The sequence below is a fragment of the Pseudorca crassidens genome, chromosome 11 (assembly GCF_039906515.1).
Source record: "Pseudorca crassidens isolate mPseCra1 chromosome 11, mPseCra1.hap1, whole genome shotgun sequence".
NCBI classification, from domain to species: Eukaryota; Metazoa; Chordata; class Mammalia; order Artiodactyla; family Delphinidae; genus Pseudorca; species Pseudorca crassidens.
In genome coordinates, this window is record NC_090306.1 from 9,417,600 (window position 1) to 9,443,421 (window position 25,822).

The 25,822-nt window shown below is 44.0% G+C and overlaps 1 protein-coding gene and 1 pseudogene across 1 annotated transcript; both read right to left on the reverse strand.

Annotated features, from left to right (window-relative positions):
• Nucleotides 1-4,398: 4,398 nt before the first annotated feature.
• Nucleotides 4,399-21,899, reverse strand: MANSC1 (MANSC domain containing 1). The gene is made up of 4 exons (XM_067695714.1): nucleotides 21,263-21,899; nucleotides 16,602-16,922; nucleotides 13,507-13,647; nucleotides 4,399-5,852 (listed from the first exon to the last, which is right to left on the reverse strand). The coding sequence occupies exons 1-4, from the start codon at nucleotides 21,864-21,866 to the stop codon at nucleotides 4,981-4,983; spliced, it is 1,938 nt and encodes a 645-aa protein (XP_067551815.1). The 5' UTR covers nucleotides 21,867-21,899; the 3' UTR covers nucleotides 4,399-4,980.
• A 2,259-nt stretch (nucleotides 21,900-24,158) lies between these two features.
• LOC137202767 (large ribosomal subunit protein uL5 pseudogene) lies at nucleotides 24,159-24,713 on the reverse strand (annotated as a pseudogene).
• Between the last annotated feature and the right edge of the window lie 1,109 nt (nucleotides 24,714-25,822).

The following is a 25,822-nucleotide window of genomic DNA, read 5'->3' on the forward strand; positions in this document are numbered from 1 at the left end:
AGAAGAGAAATAAAAAAAATCAAATTGCTTATCTACTGATTCCTCAGCACATGGTCTTCATTAAAATAAGAGTATACACTTCATCATTGTGCACCTGGATTATATTCCATTTTCCTAAAAAAATGTATATAAGTGGGGTCTTGCCTGGATTTTCTCTTCATGATATAGAAGCTGTTACATATCCAGCTGATCACATTACTGCCTGTTGCTGAAAGGCATGAACTTCAACAAACAGGTTTTAAAATTCACTCATGATCATTTATCGAGTGTACTATGGCCAGGCACACACTGAGTATGGGAGAATCAGAGGAGCATTGCTCTCAAACACAGCGGTGTAATATATAAACTGACACATGCAAAGAGACCATGGAAATGTCCTGCTGATGGTATAAATCAAGAGCCGTGCCAGAAGTCCAGGAGGAAGAATACCTCTCCTGGGAGACCCTGGGAAGACTGCAGTGGAGGTGATGTTTGAGCTGAGTCTTGAAAGATGAGTGGAAGTTTGCCAGGTGAAGGAGGGCAATTTACAAGCAGATGGAATAGGATGGCTCATGAAAGTGCCTGGCACGTTTGAGAAAGAGTGCAAAGGAGTGTTTAGCTGCAGCCCAGGTTTTGTGGGAGGGAAGGAAGCTGGGAGGACAGTTAGGTCAGGGCTAGAACACGGGAACCTTGTTAGCCTACACTCGGGGTGATCACCCCTGCAGGTAATGGGGGGCACAGAGGTGTACTGCATGAGGTATTGTGTGTGTTGTGCTTTTAAGGGGAGTGGAGGTCATACGGAACTTGGGAGTAGAGTAAGCAGAAACGGGTTAGGGAGACCAAAAGGGAGGTGGCAGTGGGAAGGGTTAACTTTGAGAAGCAGGGACTTCCCTGGTTGGTCCAGTGGTAAAGAATCCGCCTTCCAATACAGGGGATGCGGGTTTGATCCCTGGTCAGGGAACTAAGATCCCACACGCCACAGGCTAACTAAACCTGCATGCCACAACTACTGAGCTCATGAGCCTCAACTAGAGAGCCCGCGTGCCGCAAACTACAGAGCCTACAGGCCCTGGAGCCCACGCATCACAACTAGAGAGAGAAAACCCGCACGCCACAACTAGAGAGAAGCCCATGCACCACAATGAAGAGCCCGCATGCCTCAACAAAGAGCCTGCGCGCCACAAGACCCGACGTAGCCAAAAAATAATAATAATAAATAAAACTTTGAGAAGCATTATTGAAAGAGAATAGATAACACGTGGTGAACCCTGGCTGTGGAGGTGGAAGGAGAGGGTAAAGCAGAGTATGACTTTGAAGTTGCTCAGTACGGGGGAGACTGGGTGGCTGGTGACACTATTAATCCAGGTGCAAGAACATGATGGGCTCTCTACTCGGGTGCGCCCCAACTAAAGGATGACCATTCACTTTGGCACAGGTGGCCAGTGACCGAACAAGAAGCCTGGATGACAGCGGCTGAGGAGCCTGCCCCAGGATCTCTTCATTTCCATGCCTCTGGCTCATGGTATCCATCATTCAGTTCAATACCATTTGAAAGCTGTTATCTAGAAGATACATGATCTACTGAAAACCTCTTTTTTGGGTTACTTCTTATCTGTCCTTTTATAAGAGTGTAAGTGTGGGAAGTCTGGAGCCAGATCATTCAGGCAAGTGACCTCCAGCAAGTCAGTTAAACCTTTCTGTGCCTCAGTTTTCTCATCTGCGAAATAAGGATAAAAATTCTTCATGAGGTTGTTACAGGAATGAAAGGAGTTAGTCTATGTGAAAGGGTGCCGGGCACACAGTGTGAGCACCTTGGGAGTGTTTGCTAGCATTATTAATAAGTGATGGAATACTTGACTAAAAGTGGTACAAATTATTAGAGATTTATTATCAAAGAACAAGATTGGAAGTGGGCAGTTCCAGGTTGGTGCGAGGACCAGACTCTTCCCATATCCCGCTCTGCCATCTTCGGTTTGTTAGTGATTTCTCCCCTCATGGTGGCAGAAAGGCTGCAGTAGTCCCAGTATCCCAAATATCACGTGACCGGCATTTCAGGCAGGAAATAAGTCTTTCTTCCTTGTGTAGCCTTCACTTATCAAGGAGGAGAATCTTTCCTAGAAGCCCCAGTTGGTTTCCTTTCAGCTAGAACTGGGTCACAGGCCCATCCCTCACTGCAAGAGGAGCTGGGAAAGAATCTCGCACTTCCAATCTAGAAACACATGAAGCAAAAGTGGAGCTGGGCCGGCTGTTGCATGGAGAATCTGCAGGGTCCATCACAGTCTGGGAGCCAAAGATTTCAAGACTGCCTCACTCAGGCCAGGGATAATTGAGAAACAAGGACATCGCACTATTCTTCCAGCGTGAATGAGCCACAGACGTCATCCTTCGGGGGTCACTAGCTTTTTTAGGGATAGCTTTTAACTCAGGTGAGTAACTTGTTGGTGAAATACAGAGAGAGGATACTTTTGAGCCCAGGCACCTTCCTAGTCTTCTCACCTGTTCTAGGCTGTCACCTTCCCTTCCCACAAACCAAAGGAGGAAGTTCATAATTCAGTTCACCTTGTCTAGAAGGTTGGCTAGGCCAGTCACGCTTAAAGGTACTTAAAAGGAGGTGGGTGCAGGCTTCACCCCCTTTTACTGCCCCATGCAGCATCTCACCCATGGTGATGGGGTAATAAGCAGAGAGCTGTGTGAGAAGAGCTACTCTTTCCCCTTGAGAAGGATGCCGCAAATCAGCAGTTCCCCTACAATTTACATCCCCACAGTCATGGCCAGAGTTTGGGCCCATAGCATCTCTCATCTGGGCTCCCAGTCAAATTTGTCCGTCGCAAGAAAGACTGCAGACGGCAAGGTGGATGGAGAGCTCCAGAAGAACACCTTTATAAACGTCCACAGAAAGCCCTATTTCCAATATCCAATTCTGTTAACAAAGGGAGGAGAAATTTTAAAATTCCAAGGTACTTAGTTACTAATCTGATTCTGGCCTACATGTGGATATTCAATAAATACTTGTTAAATTAAACTGAGTCAAGGTTTTATTTATTCAACCTACTTAAAGCTTATGTAAACCCCTTGGAGATTTGTGTCAAGCTGTTAAGTTGGAAAACATATGAAAAGTAGTATTTTCAATAGACCAGCTTTCCTCTTAATGAGCTTTATGAGCTTAGGGTAAACCAGGGGGGAGGGGGAGTGGTTCCAGGCGAGGGGACGGGAAGGAGGAGGAAAGGAGCAAAGCCTGTTTCTGTCTCCTCTACATTTGCCTTCGTTGCTCTACTTATTAACCAGTTACTGCCCTCTAGCGTTCCCTGTATAAATTCTCACCTGAATCCCATTTTTGTCTTTAAAAACCCTGATGACACCAGGGACCAAACCTCTTGATTTGCAAATAAGCAAATTGAAGTCCAGAGAGATGAGATGTCGAACTGACCCAGGCGGTCTCCTGGATTCCCAGTTACCCCACTGTAACTTGTCCGGCAAACCCCCGTTACTCAAAACATTTCTCGGACACTGTAATAACTAATCAATAAAAATTACAGCATGCTAATCACTTAATAATACAGGCAGACCTCGGAGATATTGCGGGTTCGGTTCCAGACCACTGCAGTAAAGTGAATACGACAAGAAAGCGAGTCTCACGAATATTTTTGTTTCCCAGTACATATAAAAGTCATGTTTACTCTGTACTGTAGTATTAAGTGCAATAGCATTGCCTAAACAAAGTATATACCTTCATTTTAAAATATTGCTAAAAAAGGCTAACCATCATCTGCGCCTTCAGCAATTCCTAGTGGTAACATCAAATACCACTGATTACAGATCCCCGGAACAAAGAGAATAATGAAAAAGTTTGAAATACTGCAAGAATTACCAAAATGTGACACAGAGACATGAAGTGAGAAAATGCTGTAGAAAAATGGCGCCAATAGACCTGCTTGAGGCAGGGCTGCCACAAACCTTCAGTCTGTGAAAAATGCAGTATCTGTGAAGCATGATAAGGTGAAGCACAATAAAATGAGGTGCACCTGTAATTTTAAGTGCTATCTATTATTCCCATGTTATTCCAAACAAAGCCAAAATTGACTATTGGTCAAGTTTAGATAAGGACTTATAAATAATACTGTTACATTCTAAATTTACTTAAGTTTGGAAAATGCCTATATTACTTTTTTTTTTTTGAAAAAATAGTTAACTAGAGCAGACCCAAAGTAGATGTGGCCATTTATCAGAACTTATCATGATCTCCATGCAGGCTAATATTCTGCTAGAATTCTCCCAAAGGAACCTCTTTTGCTCATTGATGGGATAAGGGGGGTTTGTCATTTTAACTTAGAACACATATTTTCATCGTTTAATCATTTTGCTGGTGGGAATAAATTTAAAGTTATCCAGCTGGACGTGTCACTTGCAAAGAACATTAACTGAGTACCAAGAGATTTATTCAGATAGTTAATTGGAAGGAAATACATCTGGAATAAGTTTTATTGGAATTCATATAAAAAAGGAAAGTAAATCCATTAGAATTAATACCATAAACAGTCGACTTTATCTGGAACCAGAAATATTAATGAATTGGAGCCTAGGAGTCCTAACCCTTTTTCCTTGTAAAAAGCCAGCCGTTTTCCAATTGATGTAGCAATTATTCTTTATTGCTTTAGGTAGAGCTTTGTTTTCAGCTAATATTTTAGAGACAGATCCTTCGAATCACCCAGTTTGTTTCTTTCCCCCGCTTCTTTTCGCAGAACAAGCAAAGAGAGCGGCAGGAGGCATCCCTGCCTGTCTTCAAAATACTTGAAAAATCCTGCGAAGGTGAGCAAATCAGCAGAACCTCGCTGCACAGGGGCTATTAGTAACTACATGAATAAAGAGACATCTAGGGACCTCCCTGGCATCCCAGTGGTTAAGGCTCCCCACTTCCACTGTAGGGGGCATGGGTTTGATCCCTGGTCCTGGTCGCGGAACTAAGATCCCACATCCCACAGCCAAAAAAAAAAGATGTCCTCCTTAGATGTCAACATAGATGCCATTGATCAAATAATCAAGCCTCGAGTAACGTTTCCTGTGGAGGGATTCTAAGAGCATTCTGCCCAAGAGACCCAGGCCTATGGCGAGGAACAGGACCCCAAAGAGCACGGTCCCGACCAGGAGCCACTGTTCAAATGCGAGGCCCGGCTGCGTTTCTGGAGCACCGCTCAGGGAGGGCCCACCAGAGCTGGCCTTCCCATCTTCCTGGGAAGCTGTTGTATTTGTAGTGGGAGAATTCACATTTGACAAAGGAAACGTAGCAGGGTCCCGGGCAGCCTCTGTGTTCCAGGTCAAGCTGGAAACGTCTCTAAAGGGCACCGTGTCTGGTGGGCCTTTCGAGTGTGTCGATGCCCTAAAGATGGAAGTCGGAACCTCAGTTGTGGTCGTGTTAGTGACCGCGGCTACAGGTGGGGCAGAGGTGGCCCCCTGAGGCTGAGGAGTCACAGAAGGTATCTCTGCAGCGTTGGCGGCAGGGAGAGATGCAGGCTTTGGAGTGGCCAGGACAGCGGGCAGAGCGGCAACTGCCACTGTACTGGGGAACACTGTCACATATTCAGGCAGCAGATGAGCTACTGTTTGTTCTGAGGAAGATGGTGACTTCTGAGACTGGTCATTTTCTTTATAAACAGTCCACTGTGGACTTGCCAGGTCAATCTTGAGTAGTTTCTCCGAGTGATCTGAGGATCCAAACTTCTGAGACAATGAATCTCTCCATAAGACCGTGGGCTCTGAATCACCTGTGGGAGGAGGGGGCGTGGGAGTGATGGTGTGTGAAGACCTGCTGCGGGACAGAGACTCTTCCTGGGCTACCTCCTGGCTTGGCAAATCAGTTCCCGCCAAAGATGGAAAATCTGAAGACGGAAAGAAAATTTAAAAAAGACTTCCATATTTCCATGCGAAGGGAGGTTAACAAGTACAAACGTTATCAGCTTGTTCAATAAGACCTCAAACTGTTGATTCTTGACATTTCATGGTGCAAAATGGAAAAATACGAATTGCTAAATCAGATCCTGATGACCCTGCCTCTCCCCCAGATGCTGTGGTTTATTTCTAGAGTGTTGGCCCAGAGGAGAAGAGAAATGTGCGGAGGAGCATCGGGCAAATGAAGGAAGAGGTGGGAGGGGAACAGCAGAGATGCTAAGAGGAGCTCAGCATGTGCAGCAAGAGGTTTAGGAAGATACGGACCCTTCAGGGGCCAAGGCCAGGAAAGGCAGCTGGGCTGGGATGATGTGGCAGGAAGAGGACTGGCAGAGAAAATGCTGGTGTGAGGCACAAGCTGTGTCAGCTGGGACTGCAGTGACAACTGGGAAGCAAGCAATCCCTAGGGGAGATATCACGGTGGGGCGGGGTAGTCCACAGGACAATGAGGAGAGGAGACAAAATCCCAGTGACTTGCCTTCCACAAGGAGGAGGAGGAGGAAGCTGGAGGGTCCCTGAAGCCAAGGCGGCAGCGCAAAGCTGATGACGTTTTTCAATGAAAAAAATAGGTTTCATGGACTTCCCTGGTGGTCCAGCAGTTAAGACTGCGTGCTCCCAATGCAGGGGGCCCAGGGAACTAGATCCTGCATGCCGCAACTAAAAGCCTGCATTTTTATATTTTTAATAGTTATTTATTTGGTTGCATCAGGCCTTCGTTGTGGCACGCGGGATCTTCCTTGAGGCATGTGGAATCTTTCGTTGTGGCACACAGGCTTCTTTCTAGCTGCGGCGCATGGGCTCGAGAGTGCATGGGCTCAGTAGCTGTGGCACGCGGGCTCGGTAGTTGTGGCACGTGGGCTCTAGAGCCCCCGCAGCACGTGGGATCTTAGTTCCCTGACCGAGGATCGAACCCGCATCCCCTGCATTGGAAGGTGGATTCTTTTTTATTTATTTATTTTATTGCGGTACGCGGACCTCTCACTGTCGTGGCCTCTCCCGTTGCGGAGCACAGGCTCCGGACGCGCAGGCTCAGCGGCCATGGCTCACGGGCCCAGCTGCTCCGCGGCATGTGGGATCCTCCCGGACCGGGGCATGAACTTGTGTCCCCCGCATCGGCAGGTGGACTCTCAACCACTGAGCCACCAGGGAAGCCCATGGAAGGTGGATTCTTAACCACTGGACCACCAGGGAAGTCCCAATAAATAAATATTAAACAAAAAAACAACCAGCTTTCAGCACTGTACTCAGGGGAGGAAGGCGATCTGAGAGATTTTCTTTTGACCCTTGAAGATTAAAATTTTAGAGCCAACATCTTGGGTTCTGAGGACCATGGACCAGTATTTGAAATCATTATGGCCACGTGGCTAGCATAAAGAGCAGAAAATCACAGAGTCCCAACTCCTGCTGAGGAGGAACCAGCCTCAGATCCTCCTCCTGTGTGAGAAAGTTTAGAGTTTTGCTCTTTGTCACACATGCCGTTTATCACAGCTCGAACTGAAAAGGCTGGTTACAGCAATCCGGGACAGAGAAAGACCACTTGAATTGCTCTGTATCACTCTGCTACTTGGCTAATCATTTCACTTAAATTAGAACGGCAGAAACACAAGGAAGGAAGCAACGGTGATTCTCCCCTCTTCTCTTTTCCGTCTTCTATTTCAACTCCCCTCAATACCAGTTTCTAAACCAGACCTCACTCTCCACTCTGCTAACAAACAGATCCAGAGGCAACTTCAGATTTGTGACATCTTTGACTGCTCTCTAAGCTTCACAGTACTCAGAGGTCCTTTAGAACTGTCACTTAGTAATCCGTCTAGGACAGGGGTCAGCAAAGGATGGCCACTTATCTTCATATGGCTTGCGAGCTAAGAATGGTTTCTACATTCTTAAATGATTGAAAAAAATCAAGAAGGATAATATTTTGTAACACGTGAAAATTATATGAAATTCACATTTCAGTGTCCATAAATAAAGTTTAATTGGCATACAAGCCTGCCCATTTGTTTACATATTGTCTATGGCCGCTTCTACTACAAGGACAGAAGTGAGGAGGTCCGACAGACTGCATGTGGCCCACTAAGTCTAACAGACTTGCCTGAAAAGCCTAAAATACTTATTATTTGGCCCTCGACAGAAAAAGTTTGTGGATACCTGCTCTAGGACACTCTAAAATAGAATTTGGATGCCTGAAATTCCTGCAACAATGCTGAAGAAAAGAGTTTCTGCTGCAGGTGATATCACATTCACAGGCATAGTGTCACCACGAGATAAACAGCACCTGTATTTTTAGGTCGTGTCAGATATTTTTAAAAAGAGCAGGACTCATCATATTTCACTTTAAAGTTTAAAAAGAAGGCTAAATAAATGCTCTGTGATATGTGTGAACTCGAAACTTAAAATAAGGCCATTGACAAGAATGACCAAAACAGCTGTTTTCTTTCTCAAGAATACAAGGTCATAAATAAAGCAAAGCTAGGGCTATTCCCATTTCTTGATAAGATTCATCCATTGGCAAAGATCCTACAACCACACAGGGATTCTCCACACCTGCTCCATTCACCTCACCCACTGATGTTTGCCTTTGGGGTGTGGTGTTTTCTCTCAGTCACCATGAGCTACAGAAGGAGCTGGGAAATGTGTCCTCAACTGCTTTTTTGACTTTCATTGTCAAGTGACTTCACTAGATAAAAAAAGTTAGGGGCTGACTATTAACTTGGTAACCAGCTGAGCAAATGGACTTTCAATTTATTCTATTTCTGAATTCCCCTATTCTAGTCCTTGGAGGAATGACAGACTACCAAGCTCCAAAAACAAACAAACATTAAATAATGCCAAGCGGCAATGGTTTTACAGGATGAAGAGAGCACACTGTTATCTTTCAAACTTTCAGTCTGTAAATATTCGTCAGTTACAGGAACTAGAGTTCATCTGAAAACAAACCACCAAACCTATATCTACTGAATTTCACTCTGACCAGGAGGTAGATATTTATTTTTATGGGGCAATCTCAGTCCATCAACACGGGCAGATTCATAAATAGAATTACAAACACAATTTGTAAACATCTGTAGATACAGACCGCCTGCTGCACACAAGTCCGGGGTTGGTGCCACTTTGCCCCTAGATAGCCACCGGCTCTGGGCTGATGGTGCCCCCTGGTGGCTGACACAGGAATTGTTCGATTCTAATTCCACTTCATTCACCCTTCACGCTTGCCCTTAAAAGGTTTAGGCACAAGCCAAGTTCACTTTTCTCCCACTTCCACTGGAGAAAATGGAATCTTTACCACATACTCCCTCTTTATACATGCATTATAAAATCAGTAACATGACAGAAGTATTATGAAAGTTATAAAACAAATTCAACGATAACTTCTATCATGTCCCAGCAACTATTAACATTTATGCATACCTTAAAATTAAATTTTTTTCATGTAATTTAAAAACTGGGTGTTTTTCACCTGAAATTTAGGTGACATTTTATTTCTACATCTCAAACTTATTTTTTAACATCTGCATTGTATTCCCTCAGGGGGATCCATTATACTTTATACCCAACCATTCCCTAGCATTTGGACATTTAAGCTGTAGAAACTTTTAAACTAATTTCCTTTAAACTAATTCAAAAAGTGCTGTTTTCACTTTTTAAGCTAATTACGTGATAAACAGTTTCACAACAACAGCTTTTTCTTTGGTATAGATTTTTATGGAAGTCGAATGACTAGATTCAATTACCTATAATTTCTTTAATATTCTGCTTTAATTGTGAAATAGCTGATAGACATAGGGAATACACACTGACAGTGGAAGAAAGGACACAATGAAGAAGAGACAGTGAGAAGGGATCAGAAAGGCAGATGTGATGGTCCAACTTCCACCTGATGGGAGCTCTTGAAGGAGAAAAATAAACATTCCAATTAGTGTCTCGAGCCCTGACCTCACTGGAAACTCAGGCTGCTGGATACCATCCCTGGGTGTCCAACGGCTCTGCCACGTTCCAGGTGATGAAATAAAAAGAGGACAGGCTTCCCTGGTGGCGCAGTGGTTGAGAGTCCGCCTGCCGATGCAGGGGACAGGGGTTCGTGCCCCGGTCCGGGAAGATCCCACATGCCGCGGAGCGGCTGGGCCCGTGAGCCACGGCCGCTGAGCCTGCGCGTCTGGAGCCTGTGCTCCGCAATGGGAGAGGCCACAACAGTGAGAGGCCCGCGTACCGCAAAAAAAAAAAAAAAAAAAAAAAAGAGGACAAGCAAGAAGCCATATCCGCACAACACTGTAGGTCCCGGTGTTTTTAGCCAAGATTATATATAGACGTAAAGGAGGCGAACAGTCAGGGGCAACCGCCCTGGCCAGTGTGAAGCCCAGAAGGGGCAGGGAGACAAGATACTTTCCACCCAAGGTAAGATCCTGGCTGCTCTGAGGGGCCTAATTTGTTCTGTGCCGTAGTCTTTCTAAAAAAATTATTCTTTTTAACAACTGTGGTAAAATATACTACATACAATGTACCACTTTAACCCGTTTTTAAGAGTATAGTTCCGTGGCATTGAGTTTGTGCAACCCTCACCATCAACCACCTCCAGAATTTTTCATCAGGCAAAAGTGAAACTTTGTACCTTATCTGCCAATCTGTTTAGACTTGAGCTTCTACCACTATGTAGGAAGAATTTACACAAGCAATCTGTGCTTTACGCTGTTTAAGGGAATGTTTGACACATCAGGTTTTCCTGCTTCATGAACGAAACTCAGACACAGCCTCACTCAGGGGACAAAGCAGAGTCAGTGTCCGGATGCCCTGGGCAGCATCCTTCCCCAGAGAACCCTGACTGCACTCTCCCTCCCAACCGCAATTCCACTTCCCCGGCTCAGTAGACGGCACCGCCACCCATCCAGACGCTCGAGCCCAGGACTAGGACTCCGTTTCACTCTTCGCTCTTCCTCATTCCCCACATCCACACCACCAGCAAGCCCTGTCAATGCTATCGCTGAAATGGCTCGTGTGTTTACTTCCCTCCATCTCTTCCACCGTCTCCCTGGTCCCCAAGGCCATGGCCTTTCACTCGGATCTCGTCCCAGCCTCCTACCCAGTTTTCCCACATGCCCTCTTGCTGCTGCGCCATTGTCCATTCCCAATAGAGCGGTCACAGTGAGCTTTGAGAAATCACCTTTAAAACAGCTCGTTATACATGCCTGCTGAAAACCTTCCAATGGCTTTCCATCATGCACCGAAAATAAAAACTCCCTACCCTACAGAGCTTGACGGGACGGCCCCACCTTCCTTCCTTCTTGCATATCACTCCTTCCACGGTTCACTATGAGTCAGCTGCTGAGACTGGAGCGTTTGAACAAACACTCCCAAACCATTCTGCCTTAGGATATTAGAATAGGCTGTTTCCTCTGCCTGGAAGGTCTTTCTACAATCTTCTCACATCCGGCTCCTCCATTTTCAGATCTCAGCTTAGGGGTTACATCTTCACAGACGCTTCCCCTGATCGCCTAATCCAGCCGGTCTACTCAGTGACTATCTTTTTTTTTTTTTTGGCTCTGCTGTATGGCATGCAGGATCTTAGCTCCCCGAACAGGGATCGAATCTGCATGCCCTGCAATGGAAGCGAGGAGTCTTAACCACTGGACCGCTAGGGAAGTCCCTCTGTGATTATCTATTATGTTGTCTTAGCTCAATTATCTGCATAGCTCTTATGACTATTTTTTAAATGGGAATTTTATGTTTTAATTTTCTCTGCTTTGAAAATATATTCTTATATAAAGGCCATGTTTCATTTTATTATGATCACTGTTATTTTTTTATTTAAATTTTTTTATTGAAGTATAGTTGATTTACAATGCTGTGTTAATTTCTGCTGTACGGCAAAGTGATTCAGTTTATATACATACTTTCTTTTGTTAAGGGTAACCAACCACCTTTTTAAAAAAATAAATTTATTTAATTAATTAATTTATTTTTGGCTATGTTGGGTCTTTGTTGCTGCCCGCGGGCTTTCTCTAATTGCGGCGAGGGGGGGCTACTCTTCACTGTGGTGCGCAGGCTTCTCATTGGGGTGGCTTCTTGCTGCGGAGCACGGGCTCTAGGCGCACAGGCTTCAGTAGCTGTGGCACGTGGGCTCCAGTAGTTGTGGCTCACGGGATCTAGAGCGCAGACTCAGTAGTTGTGGCACACGGGCTTAGTTGCTCCGTGGCATGTGGGATCTTCCCGGACCAGGGCTCGTATCTGTGTCCCCTGCATTGGCAGGCAGATTCTTAACCACTGTGCCACCAGGAAGCCCTTTCATAGGATACTGAATATAGTTCCCTGTGCTATACACTAGGACCTTGTTGTTTATCCATTCTATATATAAAAGCTTACATCTGCTAACCCCAGCTTCCCACATTCCATTCCTCCTCAACCCCCTACCCCTGGGCAACCACAAGTCTGTTCTCTATGTCTGTTCTCTATGTCCATGGTGACTATTTTTCTTGATTATTTATTTATTAAGGTTATTGTCTCTCTCTCCTAAAATATTAGTTCCATAAATGAGAACCTTGTTTTTCATGTTTAGTGTCGTATCTTTCTATCCTTAAGGCGTAAAAAGTGCTTGGCACATAGAAGATGCTAAATAAAATTTGTTTCTTATTGAATAAATGCAGGGAATATTATTAATACCTAAGGGTGTAAGGACAAAAACTTTATAAAACTGAAATAAAAGTAAACTTCATACTTGAAAGCATTTCATCCTGAAAAATTAACAAGCCAAAATCTCACCAAGGCATATCCAAATAATTATATTATTTTTACTTGTTTATTTTCTGTATTCTGAGCAAATATGTCATTTCCAAATGTGGAGACTCTGTTTCCAATGCCTTGCACAGAATTTGGCATGTAGCTTTTTCTCAAAAACTTCTTTTTTTTTGCGGTACGCGGGCCTCTCACCATTGTGGCCTCTCCCGTTGCGGAGCACAGGCTCCAGATGCGCAGGCTCAGCGGCCATGGCTCACGGGCCCAGCCGCTCTGCAGCATGTGGGATCTTCCCGGACCGGGGCACGAACCCCTGTCCCCTGCATCGGCAGGCGGACTCCCAACCACTGCACCACCAGGGAAGCCCCTCAAAAACTTCTTAAATGAGCTTCCTTCCAGGTCTGGATAATAAAATCCAGTGAGTTTGATTTCAGAGAATGTGATTACAAAATAATTGGAACCTAATGTACCGGAGTTTTATATACTGTATTTACATCGTCTTAACCCTTTCAAAATAGTCACCCCTGGAGACCTGGAGACTTATTCCAGTGTTGCTAACACGGTCCTAAAGACATGTTTCAAAATGTTTACATGAAAGATCTGTGTGCCTTTTACCTTAAGAAGGTAAAAACAAAAACAAAACAAAATACTATCATTCATAGGTATTAAATACTTTAACTGGAAAAAAGAAAGATGTTTGGTTGAATCAACTGAATTTTAAATCATGAGATTTTTTCTGATGTGCCTGTATATTTGTGATCCCTTTTGGCAGTTCTTCTTAAACTCTTGCAGAAAACCTTTCTACATGAATCATATCCTTAAATCATTCCAATCACAGAAGACAAAGAACAATGTTTTTATTACCTCTGATTATCCTGTAACTCATAAGTCCCTTTGCTGGTTTCAGGGGACAGGCTTCCTCACTGGGACAGAAGAACAGGTAGCAGTTGGGTAGTTTAGCTGTTTTTCGAGTGTCGAAGATCATCAAGTTACATGCTTTGTCCCCTGCAATGAAAGGTTTCATAAGCATTATTCTGAAATAGGATCTTCCAGAGAATACGGCAAGCAGGAACACATTTATTCTAGTGGCCAACACAAAAACCTTTGTTCATTGCCTGCTGGCCGCTGAGTCATTTCCTTTTCCTTAGTTTAGGCACTGCAAGCAATTTTTAAAGACCCTGGGTTTAAAAATCAGAATGAAGGTAATTTTGGCGAAACGTTTTTAATAGTACATGTCATTCTTTAGAGAGAAGCCTTCCGTTTGCTAAAATATTTATCAAAACATACATAGAAATACTGAGTCTACAACTCACTACTGAGTCCGACCTTAGGAAATGGATCTAACCCTAATGACTGAAGGTACGTCTCGCATCCTGAAGGCATCTTAGATGCCTACGAAGCCATCAGTCTGGTTTTCTTGGTGTGGGGCGAGGGGAGGGTGGTGGGCAGGGAGGGTCAGTAAATTCAGCCTTATACATACCATGCCTCCTTCCACAATGGAGCTGCACAGCATACGGAATGCAAAGTCTATTTTTTACTTCTATCAGTACCATTCTTCTTTGGGTTCTTCAAATTTCTGCTCTTATCATTTTTGTTTGTCTCCCAATCAGGCAGCGGTCAGGGATCACCCTTGACTCTCCCAGTGGGAAATAAGACTGAGTTCGTTTCTGCAGGGGTTTTATCCTATCATGTCTCCATTAGCCAGGTAACAAGAAAGGTACTCTGGTTACTTTGGCTTTTCCTATCACCCACGATGTGATAATTCTACAAACCATTTTGGGGGGCACTTAGGTAAAGGGGAGGGTCCATAGGGTCCAAGTTGTACACAAAATTTTGTGTCCTTTGTATTTGTGGGTATTTTTCTAGAGTCTGTGGCTGTAGGCAAATTATCAAAGTGCTTTTTTGGAACCCTAAACAGTCAAAAACCAACACTCAGTAAAAGAGGGAAAAGCCTGAGATCCGTTAACTGAGACCCACAAGTATCTCTGCTTACAGTAAAGCAGTAACAGTACTTTTGCTTGTAGAATAAAGCCGCAAACCCTCATTTCTTACTAAACACCTATCACGGAACTGAAGAGAAATGCAAGGTTTCCTATGTTGCCAGGATATGCCCACATGGCACTCAGTCCTATTTGCAGGTGATGTTTCTATTCCACATATATGTTGATATCAACATTTAAAGAAAAACTAGAAATTTAAATGAGATCTCTATGACTTCCATAAATTACTTCTCTATGAAGAGTGTCCAAAAGCACACAGCTCAATTTGAGAAGATCATTGAAGTATTTGTTTCCTCATGACAGCAAACACCTGGTGTCATTTCTACCCAAAGTCTCTAGTTCTCTGATTCTCTAACACCAACAGGGTGTCTTACAATTCAATTCGATTCTAATACTAACCGCCTGGAGTGAGTGTCAGACCCCACCGGTCTAGGGCTCAGTCCCAACAGACTGTCCCCACTCAGAGGCCAGCCACAGTATCAGGTCCCCAGGTCACTCACACATACGGCAAACTTGGCTATCACCCCCCCACCCCAGGTTCCATAACTTGCTAGAACGACTCGCAGAACTCAGGAAAATGCAATACTTACCGCTATAGTTTATTACAAAGGATACAAATGAACAGCCCGATGAAGAGGTACATAGGGCGAGGTCTGGAAGGGTCCCAAGTGCAAGAGCCTCCGTCCCTGTGGAGTTGGGGTGCCTCCTGGCACGTGAATGTGTTTACCAACTTGGAAGCTCCCTGAACCCATTGTTTAGGGGCTTTCATGGCAGTTTTATTACGTAGACATAATTGATTAAGTCATTGGCCACTGGCGACTGAATTCAATCTCCACCCCCTTTCCCCCTACCTGGAGGTGGGTGGAGGAGACTGAAAGTTCCAAGCTTCTAAGCAAAGCTTGGTCTTTCTGGCAACTAGCAGCCATCCTGGCGCGATTCAGGGTCCCACCAAGAGTCACCTCGTGAGCATAAGCTCAGGTATGATTGAATGGGGCTCATTATGAATAACAGAAGAAGCTCCTATGCTCAGAAAATTCCCAGGGTTTTAGGAACCTCTGTGCCAGGGAATGTGTATTTATCTTATTACGCCACAATCGTTATAGAATGAAATGGAAATAAAGATCTAAGAGAAAACATGTGATTTAGTCAGCTGATAAATCAAGTAAGGATCACGAGTCCAGTGTTCACTAGTTCTTCTAGGGTCCTTGATGACAAGGTCTTTTCCATCTTATTCACTGTTTTATCTCCAGCACGTACCAAGGCATTAGGTGCTCAATAAACTTATGTGGGTTTTTTTGTTTGTTTATTAGATATATACTTCTGTTTTCAGGTCATAGGTTTGGAGCCTGAAATATGCAAGGGCATGGTTCAAACCTGCGGGGCTCAGTTTCCTTCTGTGTCATAGAATGGGTCATTCTAAACCCCTTCCCATGCCTCTTAGATTCCTAGAAGCTGCAATTAGTGGCCAGTGGCTTCCTGACTCACCTGTGCCACCAGCTCCAGGGAAGGGAGATAAAACAGAAATTTTGTGCTTCTACTTAAAACTCAAATGCTGATTCTCCTATGGGATGACTTTAGAATTTTATTTTTTGTCTCAACTCCCTTTCTGTTTAAACGTTCTTTCTAATATCACACTGTATTCCAATATTCCATGATGATGGAAGCCAAGCATTTAAATAGGACTTCTGTTTTCAATATCCCAGATGCCTGTTAGAACACACCACCAGTGGTTTTCAACCCTTTTTCTACCCACATATCTGAGTGATATATATACACTCATCAGTAACTTTGGCTCAGCTTAGGGGAGGGGAGAGCACACCATGGAACATTCCCTAGTAATGTTGCCACCCACTTTTCTACCCCATTGAGAATCACCAGTACAAACCATTCAGTCTCATCAACCAGCTACTTACATCACAAAACACATGGAATAAGAGTTGCCAGGGCATTACTACTTACCTGATATGTTTTTTGTTGAGCAGCAAGAATTAATGCAGTCTTCTTGAGTTAATGTGTGTATGGGCTCATTGCCTCTGATTCCCTTGGAAAGGGATGACTGGATGTCAATGACCATATCTTCTAGACTCTTGATGGGACAGTTCTGACTGGTGGACAGCCTTAGCATCAGGAAACAAATTATTACACGAGTGTGAGTCAAGCTCCATCCCTCCCGGAAGAACATTTTAAATTTCAGGTTAGTCTTGGTCTCCAAAGGTCGGATAACTCTCCCTCTGCCCTGAGTTTGCTTCAAGAAGATTGGACAGATGACGGAATTTCTCTCTAGCACAAAAATAGACAATCATCAATGAGTTTTGTTTCTTTGAACAAACCTAGAGAAGATACATTTCATTTCCTTCAAGTCAATATAAACAACTCACAATTCATAGAAGGACAGGAATAAACAAGTATTTTTTATCTGTTTCACTTTGAATAGATTTGAGACAACCTTTCATTAAAAACTTGGCAGAAAGCTAGGAAGCACACACACATACACTCTCCCATCAATGCTTAAAATCTGACAAGTATCTATGAAAGAAGAGGTCGTCTGCTTTTCAGTTTTAGAATCTTTCCTCTTCTTGCCTCTCCTAAGCAGGAGAGGAAAGGACACAAAATCTGTGGTCATTGGTCATTGATGAAGCAGTGATCATCGCTTTGGACGTATTTTCTTTCTCAGTAATAACAATTAGCACTTTTAAATGACCTACTGAGTGGTAGGCAATGTGCTAAGAAAATTACATACATTGTCCTTCTAGGAATGAGCCCATCAACAGGGGGAATATTCTGGCTCAGTTGAAGGAAACTGTAGGGGCAAGTGTTCTTTCTGACATCCCTAAAAACACAAAAGTCATAATACATATAATGCCAACTCCATTGGTGAGCTGGTTCTTCCAGAAAAAAAATGTGAAACTGGCAAGGCTATACCAGAAAATATCCTCATTTCCAGAATACAAATTGTTCACTAAATGATAGCCTAGCTCAGAATTACCGCTTCTTTAATTTTTTTTTTGGTTATGAACCCTTTGGTACTCTGGTGATGCTTAGGCTCTCTTCTGACATGTTTTAAAATATATAAAAGACATGTTGTTAAATGTATAAAATGAAATATATAGGATTACAAAGGAATATAGTTATATTGAAATATAATTACTGAAAAGTTTTTTAAATGTGCCTGTAAGACTCTGATGAAAGATATCAAAGAAGATCTAAATAAATGGAGAGATATTCCGTGTTCCTCAATAGGACTACTCAATATTGCTAAGATGTCAGTTCTTCCCAACTTGATCTACAGATTCAATGCAATTCCGATCAAGATCTCAGCAAGTTATTTTATAGACCTCAACAAACCAATTTTTTCTTTTTTTTTTTTTTTGCGGTACGCGGGCCTCTCACTGCTGTGGCCTCTCCCGCCGCGGAGCACAGGCTCTGGACGCGCAGGCTCAGCAGCCACGGCTCACGGGCGCAGCCGCCCCGCGGCACGTGGGATCCTCCCGGACCGGGGCACGAACCCGCGCCCCCTGTATCGGCAGGCAGACTCTCAACCACTGCACCACCAGGGAAGCCCTCAACAAAACAATTTTAAAGTTTACATGGAAATACAAAAAGGCCCCGAAGAGTCAACACAATACTGAAGAAGAACAAAGGTGGAGGACTGACACTACCTGACTTCAATACTTACCAGAAATCACTGCTAATCAAGACAATAGTACTGACAAAAGAACAGACAAATAGATCAATGGAACAGAATAAGGAGCCCAGAAATAGACCCACACAAATACAGCCAACTTATCTTTGACAAAGGAGCAATGGCAATTCAATGGAGAAAGGATATTCTTCTCAAAAATGGTGCTGGACAACTGGACGACCATATGCAAAAAAAATCTAGACACTGACCTTACATCTTTCACAAAAATTAAGTCATAATGGATCATAGACCTAAATGTAAAATGCACAACTATAAAACTCCTATGTAACATAGAATAAAGTCTCTGTGACCTTAGGTGAGTTTCTAGATAACAACACCAAAAGCACAATCCATGAAAGAAAAAATTCATAGGTTGGATTCCATTAAAATTAAAAACTTCTGCTCTGTGCAAGACACTGTTAAGAGAATGAAAAACCAAGCCACAGACTGGGAGAAGGTATTTGCAAAACACATATCTGATAAATAACTGGTAGCTAAAATATACAAAGAACTCTTAAAACTTACCAAAAAGAAAACAAACAATCCAATTTAAAGTGAGCAAAAGACCTGAACAGACACCTCACCAAAGAAGCATATGAAAAGGTGCTCAATATCATTGTCATTAGGAAATTGCAAATTAAAACAACAATGAGATGCCACTACACACCTATCAGAATGGCTAAAATCCAAAACACTGACAATACTAAATCCTGACAAAAACCTGCATACAAATATTTATAGCACTTTATTCATAATTGCCAAAAAACTGGAAGCAACTAAGATGTCCCTCAATAGGTGAAGGGATAAACGAACTGATATATCCACACAATAGAATATTTTTCAGCAGTAAAAAGAAATGAGCTATCAAGCCACAGAAAGAGTAACCTTAATTGCATATCGCTAAGTGAAAGAAGCCGGTGTGAAAGGTATGATTCCAACTCTAGGACATTCTGGAAAAGGCAAACCCACATCGACAGTAAAACGTCAGAGGTTGTCTGGAGGAAAGGGAAGGGCTGAATAGGTGGAGCACAGGGGATTTTTAGGACAGTGAAGCTATTCTATATGATGCTGTAATGATGTATATGCCATTACATTTGTCAAAACCTATAGAGCTGTAGACATAAGAGTGCATCCTAATATAAATAGGTAGACTTTGGTCAGTAAAAAAAAAAAAATCAAAACAGTTTTTTAGAAAAACAGTACATGGTAATACAGCACAAGTCTATACCTTCCTTGCTAACTGTTATGTCCAACTTTCTAAAACAGTAAAATGAAAATAACATTTATGGTTCTCTATGCTAAGCACTTTACATATATTATGTCATTTAATCCTTACAAGAATCCTATAAGCTAGATCCCATTACCTCCATTTTCAGTTAAAATAAGAACAACCGTGTGATAAATAACAGATGGTAGGTCTAATCATTGCCATAATTTTGAAGTAGTGTTGAATGTAATGATTTTGATACATATACAGTAAGTAACATGACATGGAAATATCTATGATTTCTACCGGTGGCAAATCAGAGCTACCCTACCACTAATACTGCTGCGGCTTTTGCCTACATGCCTCTTAAAGGAAATACTGCACTACATGTAGAGGTTAGTAAAATAAACTTTTCCACCCAAGTTCACAGACTTTCTGAATACTGTCCATGGACTCCCCAGGTTAAGAATCCTGGCACAAGTTACTTTTTATGCTGCCACACTTTACAAGTCACTGGAGAAAACAAATCAGGAACAAAAAAAGAAAAACCAGGCCAACACTTCACTTTGAATGGATTCTAAGAATCTCTCCTCAACCTGCTGCAAAGAAACCTGAACTGTGCCAGGGGATGTAGGGGAGGAGCTGTGCTTTCAGTACCAGCATCTTTATTGCTCCTGGATCACAAGCAATACTAAAGAGCTTATCTCATTAATGATACCAAACAATTATTAGGTAAATTAGTTCTTCTAATACATTATTATTTAGGCCTTAAAGGTCCAAAGATGAATAGATTTTTAAAACGTGGCAAATACATAAAATGGAATATTATTCAGCTACAAAAAGGAATGAAATTCTCATACATGCTACAATCTTGAAATCATTATGCTAAGTGAAATAAACTGGATACAAGAGAACAAATATCGTATGATTGCACTTATATCAAGTATCTACAATAGGCAAATTCACAGAGACAAAAAGTAGAATTGAAGTTACTAGAGGTTGGTGGAGGAGGGAATGGGGAGTTACTGTTTAATGGGTACAGAGTTTTCCTATCTGGGATGCCAAAAATGTCCTGAAAATGGACAGTAGTGATGGTTACCCAATAATGTGAACGCACTTAATGACACTAAATTGTACACTTAAAATGATCAAAATAATACATTTTGTTACAGTATGTCTATTTTACCACAATAAAGAGATCAAAACAAGCTTACAATTAAAAAAAGAAGGTTCAAAGTGAAGTTGAATCCTGTTGAAATAGAGTGGGAAAAGGATACAGGTGGGAAGGAGACGATGCACCTGTGCTTTCATGCCTGCTGACTAGTTACCGGATCGTACCGGCAATCAATCAAATATTGGAAATCATTTTTCTCACAGCATAATCTAACTTAATTTATCGAGGTGTTTATAACTGTGTATAAACACACTCTACAGAGTATTAGACAATTAGCGGGTTCGATAAATACAGGATACAAATCATACCAAAAAAATGGGAAATCTGCCCTTTGAGGAAAGGTACGTGGCTCACTAAACCATTCTTCTAACCCTGCTGCTGGCTTGCCTAAAGACCCTCTCCGGGATACGGGGGCCACCAGCATCCGGCTCAGCCAGTTCTCCGAGCTCCCGGAGGGGCGGAGGACGCTCGCCCCGGGAAAGGGCGGCGGGCGTCGCTGCCCCCGCAGGTGGCGATACTGCCCGCAGGGGCTGGAGGGGAGGATGGAGAGCCTTTACCTGGAGACCGGAGGACCGGGCCCTGCTGCCCTCCCGGTGCAGGGCAGCCCAGCGCGCTCGGGGAAGCAGCGGCGGATCCGCGAGGGGCTCGGTGAGGACGCCCAGCAGGCTCCGCAGCTCCCGCCCAGCCCCGGGTTTGCGATTCACGAGTTCCTGCTTCCGTTGCGGCGGCCGAAAGTTTGCCAGAGGTGGAAGGGCACGTTCCCGCCCTGCAACGCGGAGCTGCTTCCCGGCAACCTGGAGCAGGCCCCCTGGGCACCGGGGAGAGCCGGGAGCCCCTCCTCTGGTCCCCAGGCTCCCCACTCACCCACCCCCGGCCCGCATAGCCGCTGTGCGCGCTGCCAGGGCGGGGGCGCCACCCTCGTGGGTGCCTGAGGGTCTGCAGCTGCGCCTTCTCGCTTCCTGGAGACCAGAGAACAGGCAAATACCCACGATGAAAGTCAAACAGTACACAAATGTACACTGTACAGGCATACCTCCGTTTGCACTTAGCAGAGACTGCTTTTTTGTGTGTTTTTTCCAACAAATTTAAGGTTTGTGGCAATCCTGCCTGGAGCAAGTCTATTGGTACTGATTTCGAAGAGGCAGCAGTGAGTGGTGGCATGAAGGGAGATCTTAATTCCCTGCCCAGGAATTGAACCTGGGCAGCCTGGATGAAAACCAGGAATCTCAGCCACCACACCCCCTGGCTCTTGCCCCAGTGAAAAATGCATTTCTCATGGAGACAAAAACTGTAAAAACAGGTACAAAGCTTATTATTGGGGACACAGCACAACAAGTGGGAGAGCAGACAGAAACATTTGTTTGGTTGAGGTAGAAGCAAGGCAGAGATGCACACCCGGAGAGAAAGGATGGAGGCGCCCTCCCTAGTGCGGAGGAGCACGAGAAAGAGGCTGTTAGGTCATTTATACAGGGCAGTTCTTCCAGGTCTTTGTTTACCTTTGGCCAATTATCTGGTTTCTTTTTCCGCCTGGCCTGCCCTAAGACCCTCCCCAACACGCATGCGCAACTTTTTCCAAGCTAGATTACAGCCCAGAGGCCTGTGGGACGGCCTTAGCATCACATATTATGGGGTGGCGCCCCCTCCTTTTTGACCCCCAAGAAGCCTTTCTGTGCATGTGCAATGTTTCCCTTGCCCCAAGGATGGGAGATGTATGACCTCTTGATCTTTTTTTTTTTTTTTTTTGCTGTATTTGGGCCTCTCACTGTTGTGGCCTCTCCCGTTGCGCAGCACAAGCTCCGGAAGCGCAGGCTCAGCGGCCATGGCTCACGGGCCCAGCCGCTCCGCGGCACGTGGGATCTTCCCGGACCAGGGCACGAACCCTGGGCTCGTGGCTAGACATTTACATCTGGCATCCTGTTCACACTTCCTGGGGTGAGAAGGAGATGGGCTCCAGGCTGGACATTCATTACCAACCCCCTGTTTACATTTCCTGAAGCAAGAGAGAAATGGGCTCCAGGACTGCATATTTATGAACCGGACTCCTGTCTATATTTCGAGATCTGCACCTCGATGTAAAAACCAGCAACAGAAATAGAGTAAATAACCAGACATTGGACATTTTTATGGCAGTGACAGAGTGGGACTAAACCCTGTTAAAAGATCAAGAGGTCGGGGCTTCCCTGGTGGTGCAGTGGTTGAGAGTCCGCCTGCCAATGCAGGGGACACGGGTTCGAGCCCTGGTCCGGGAAGATCCCACATGCCTCGGAGCAACTAAGCCCGTGAGCCACAACTACTGAGCCTGTGCTCTAGAGCCCACAAGCCACAGCTACTGAAGCCTGCGCACCTAGAACCTGTGCTCCACAACAAGAGAAGCCACCGCCACGAGCAGCCAGCGCACAGCAACAAAGAGTAGCCCCCGCTTGCCGCAACTAGAGAAAGCCCGCGTGCAGCAACAAAGTCCCAACACAGCCGAAAATAAATAAATAAAATTAAAAAAAAAAAAGTTTACAGTGCCTTCTATCAGGGGCATAGTTAAGAGAATCCTATTTCAATCGTCCAAGGCATGGCGGGTCCTTAAATAGGTTGGCAATTCTTGAATTAAATGTGCAAATTAAGACTCCAGGAAGGCATTGGGATTCTGCATGATTTATTTTTAATAGGTATGGGTTATAATGATGAAAACAATGGTGTCTATTATTAAAATTTTATCCCTGATATTTAGCATAGTACCTGGTATGTAATAGGTATATAGTAAATATTTAACAAAAATATATTTGTTGATGGCGTGGGTTTTACAAGTTTGTTTCTAAATTAGTGCTTGCTCCCCCCAGCCTCATATACAGGTGAACAAGTGCAACGTTACTAAGCCACTGACACAGCTTGCCAAGTGTTCTAACCTTTCACCGTATCTCTACCTTGGCCAGTGAGAAAGAGCTTTCAAAACTAAGGCACCATGCAGCTGTAGATTATTATTCTAGGCCTGAGAACCAACAGCTGTGGTTTTAGCCAGTAGCTACTGGAGGCATATGTTGCCAGAGATGCCTGTGAACAATGGTCCATTGTGTGAAACTAACTCTACTAGTTGTGTCCAGAGGATGACCTGCTCTTGAATTACAATAATGTTGTGAATATTTGTTTTGAAGAGCGACCAAAGTAAACTCCAGTGTGAATTCCCATTGGAGTAATTTTCCTGATGCAACCAGAGACTGAGGTGCTCAGTACATTTTATCTGTAGATGACATACACGAAGGTCCAGGGTATAGAGAGGTCACAATCTTTGAATCTCCTTTCATAGGTGGTCCATGCTAGGAGCTAAGTAGACCTCTCCCCACTTAGGAACTTCAGATTCAAGGTTTTGGTTTTTTACGTTGGTTTTTATTTTTATTTTTTGGTGTTTTTTTGTTTGTCTGTTTGTTTTTTACACTTCACTGAAAACTTTTTATTGGACTTTTGGATTGAAACGGGAATTTATTTGCCAGGAAGGATGATCCCATCATACTTCTGCTGAAACCAGCACATGGCCTCCCCTTTGCTGATTAGGTGTTTGGCCCCAATGTAGCCTGTTCTGAGCTTCTTGTCTGTGATGCTGAAACCTGACCTACCCAGCACCACGTAGAAGTTTAGGCCGTAGATGCCAATGCTTGGGTCATATTTGATCCCCAGATCGATGTGTTCTCGGATCCCAAAACCAAAGTTTCCATACCTGAGAAGTTACTTTTTCTTAATTCACACTGTTGCACCTTTAGACCTTCCTCCAGGATTTCTTCTGCGTTTGGCCTCACAAACTTTGCAGTGGACGGCAATCTTTTTTCATTTCTCCTGATGCCAAAGGATCTGACAGTGTATCTAGCTTTGGAGAACACAGGGGTCTGGCCTGTGAGCTGCTCCAGCACCTTGGCTGCCTCGTCAGTCTGTCTCCCCTCTCCCCCCGACACAGATGTTGAGGCAGAGCTTGCAGATGCGAAGTTCCCGCATGGGCTTCTCCTTTTCACCTTGATCCTGAACCATGATGGGAAACAGGAAGAGAGCCAGATGCAAGGTTTTGATACAATGAACCTGGTTATGGTTGAAGTAATATATTTTTCAGTTATGACAGTGAACAGAGGACACTGATGAAAATAATGATTAAAGGAAAATTTTCGGGCTTCCCCGGTGGCGCAGTGGTTGAGAGTCCGCCTGCCGATGCAGGGAACACGGGTTCATGCCCCGGTCTGGGAAGATCCCACATGCCGCGGAGCGGCTGGGCCCGTGAGCCATGGCCGCTGAGCCTGCGCGTCCGGAGCCTGTGCTCCACAACGGGAGAGGCCACAACAGTGAGAGGCCTGCGTACCGCAAAAACAAAAACAAAAACAAAGAAAAATTTTCTATTTATATGAACTAGGAGTTTAAATTAGAAATTATATCCATTGTCCCCTTGTTGCCGAAGAGATTCTAAATCCTCTTCTAATACTTAGAAGTACCATTTATGTGGAGGCAGATTTTTTAAAGTATTTTATTCAGAAAGTATGCATTAAGCCTCTGCATGGGAAATTAAAGACTGATCAGACACGAATCTGTTACTGAACACAAGTTCACGTGCCCTACGCACAGTGAAGCCAAACAAACTAAAATGTCAAGGGTTTGGAGTTTGGAGCAGAGAAAGGTTTATTGCAAGGCCATGCTAGGAGAACGGGCGGCTAGTGCCCAAAAAACTCCGGAACTCCCCGAAGCGTTTCAGCAAAGTCTTTTTAAAGGCCAGGTGATGGAGCGTCCCAGCGTGTGGGATCAGCTCATGCATAATTCTCTGATTGGTTGATGGTGAGGTAACAGGGCAGTTAACATTATCAATCCTTAGGTGCCAGAAGGTCTGGGGGCTACTTGCTCATTATCATCAAATCGTTAATTTCTTCCATGTGGTGGTGGTTTTTAGCCTCTGAAAAACTCCTGAAATATGCGTGAGATACTGAGACCAGCTGGGACCAGGGAACCTTTGCTGCAGTGCTTGCACCTGGACAAACCTCTCCTCAAGCAACAAAATACAAAGAAACTATATGGGACTAAAAATAACTGCGTACACGAGTTGGGGCAAATTATGGACAAAAAGATACAAAAGACCAAAAAACTCAAAAGCCAGTTCT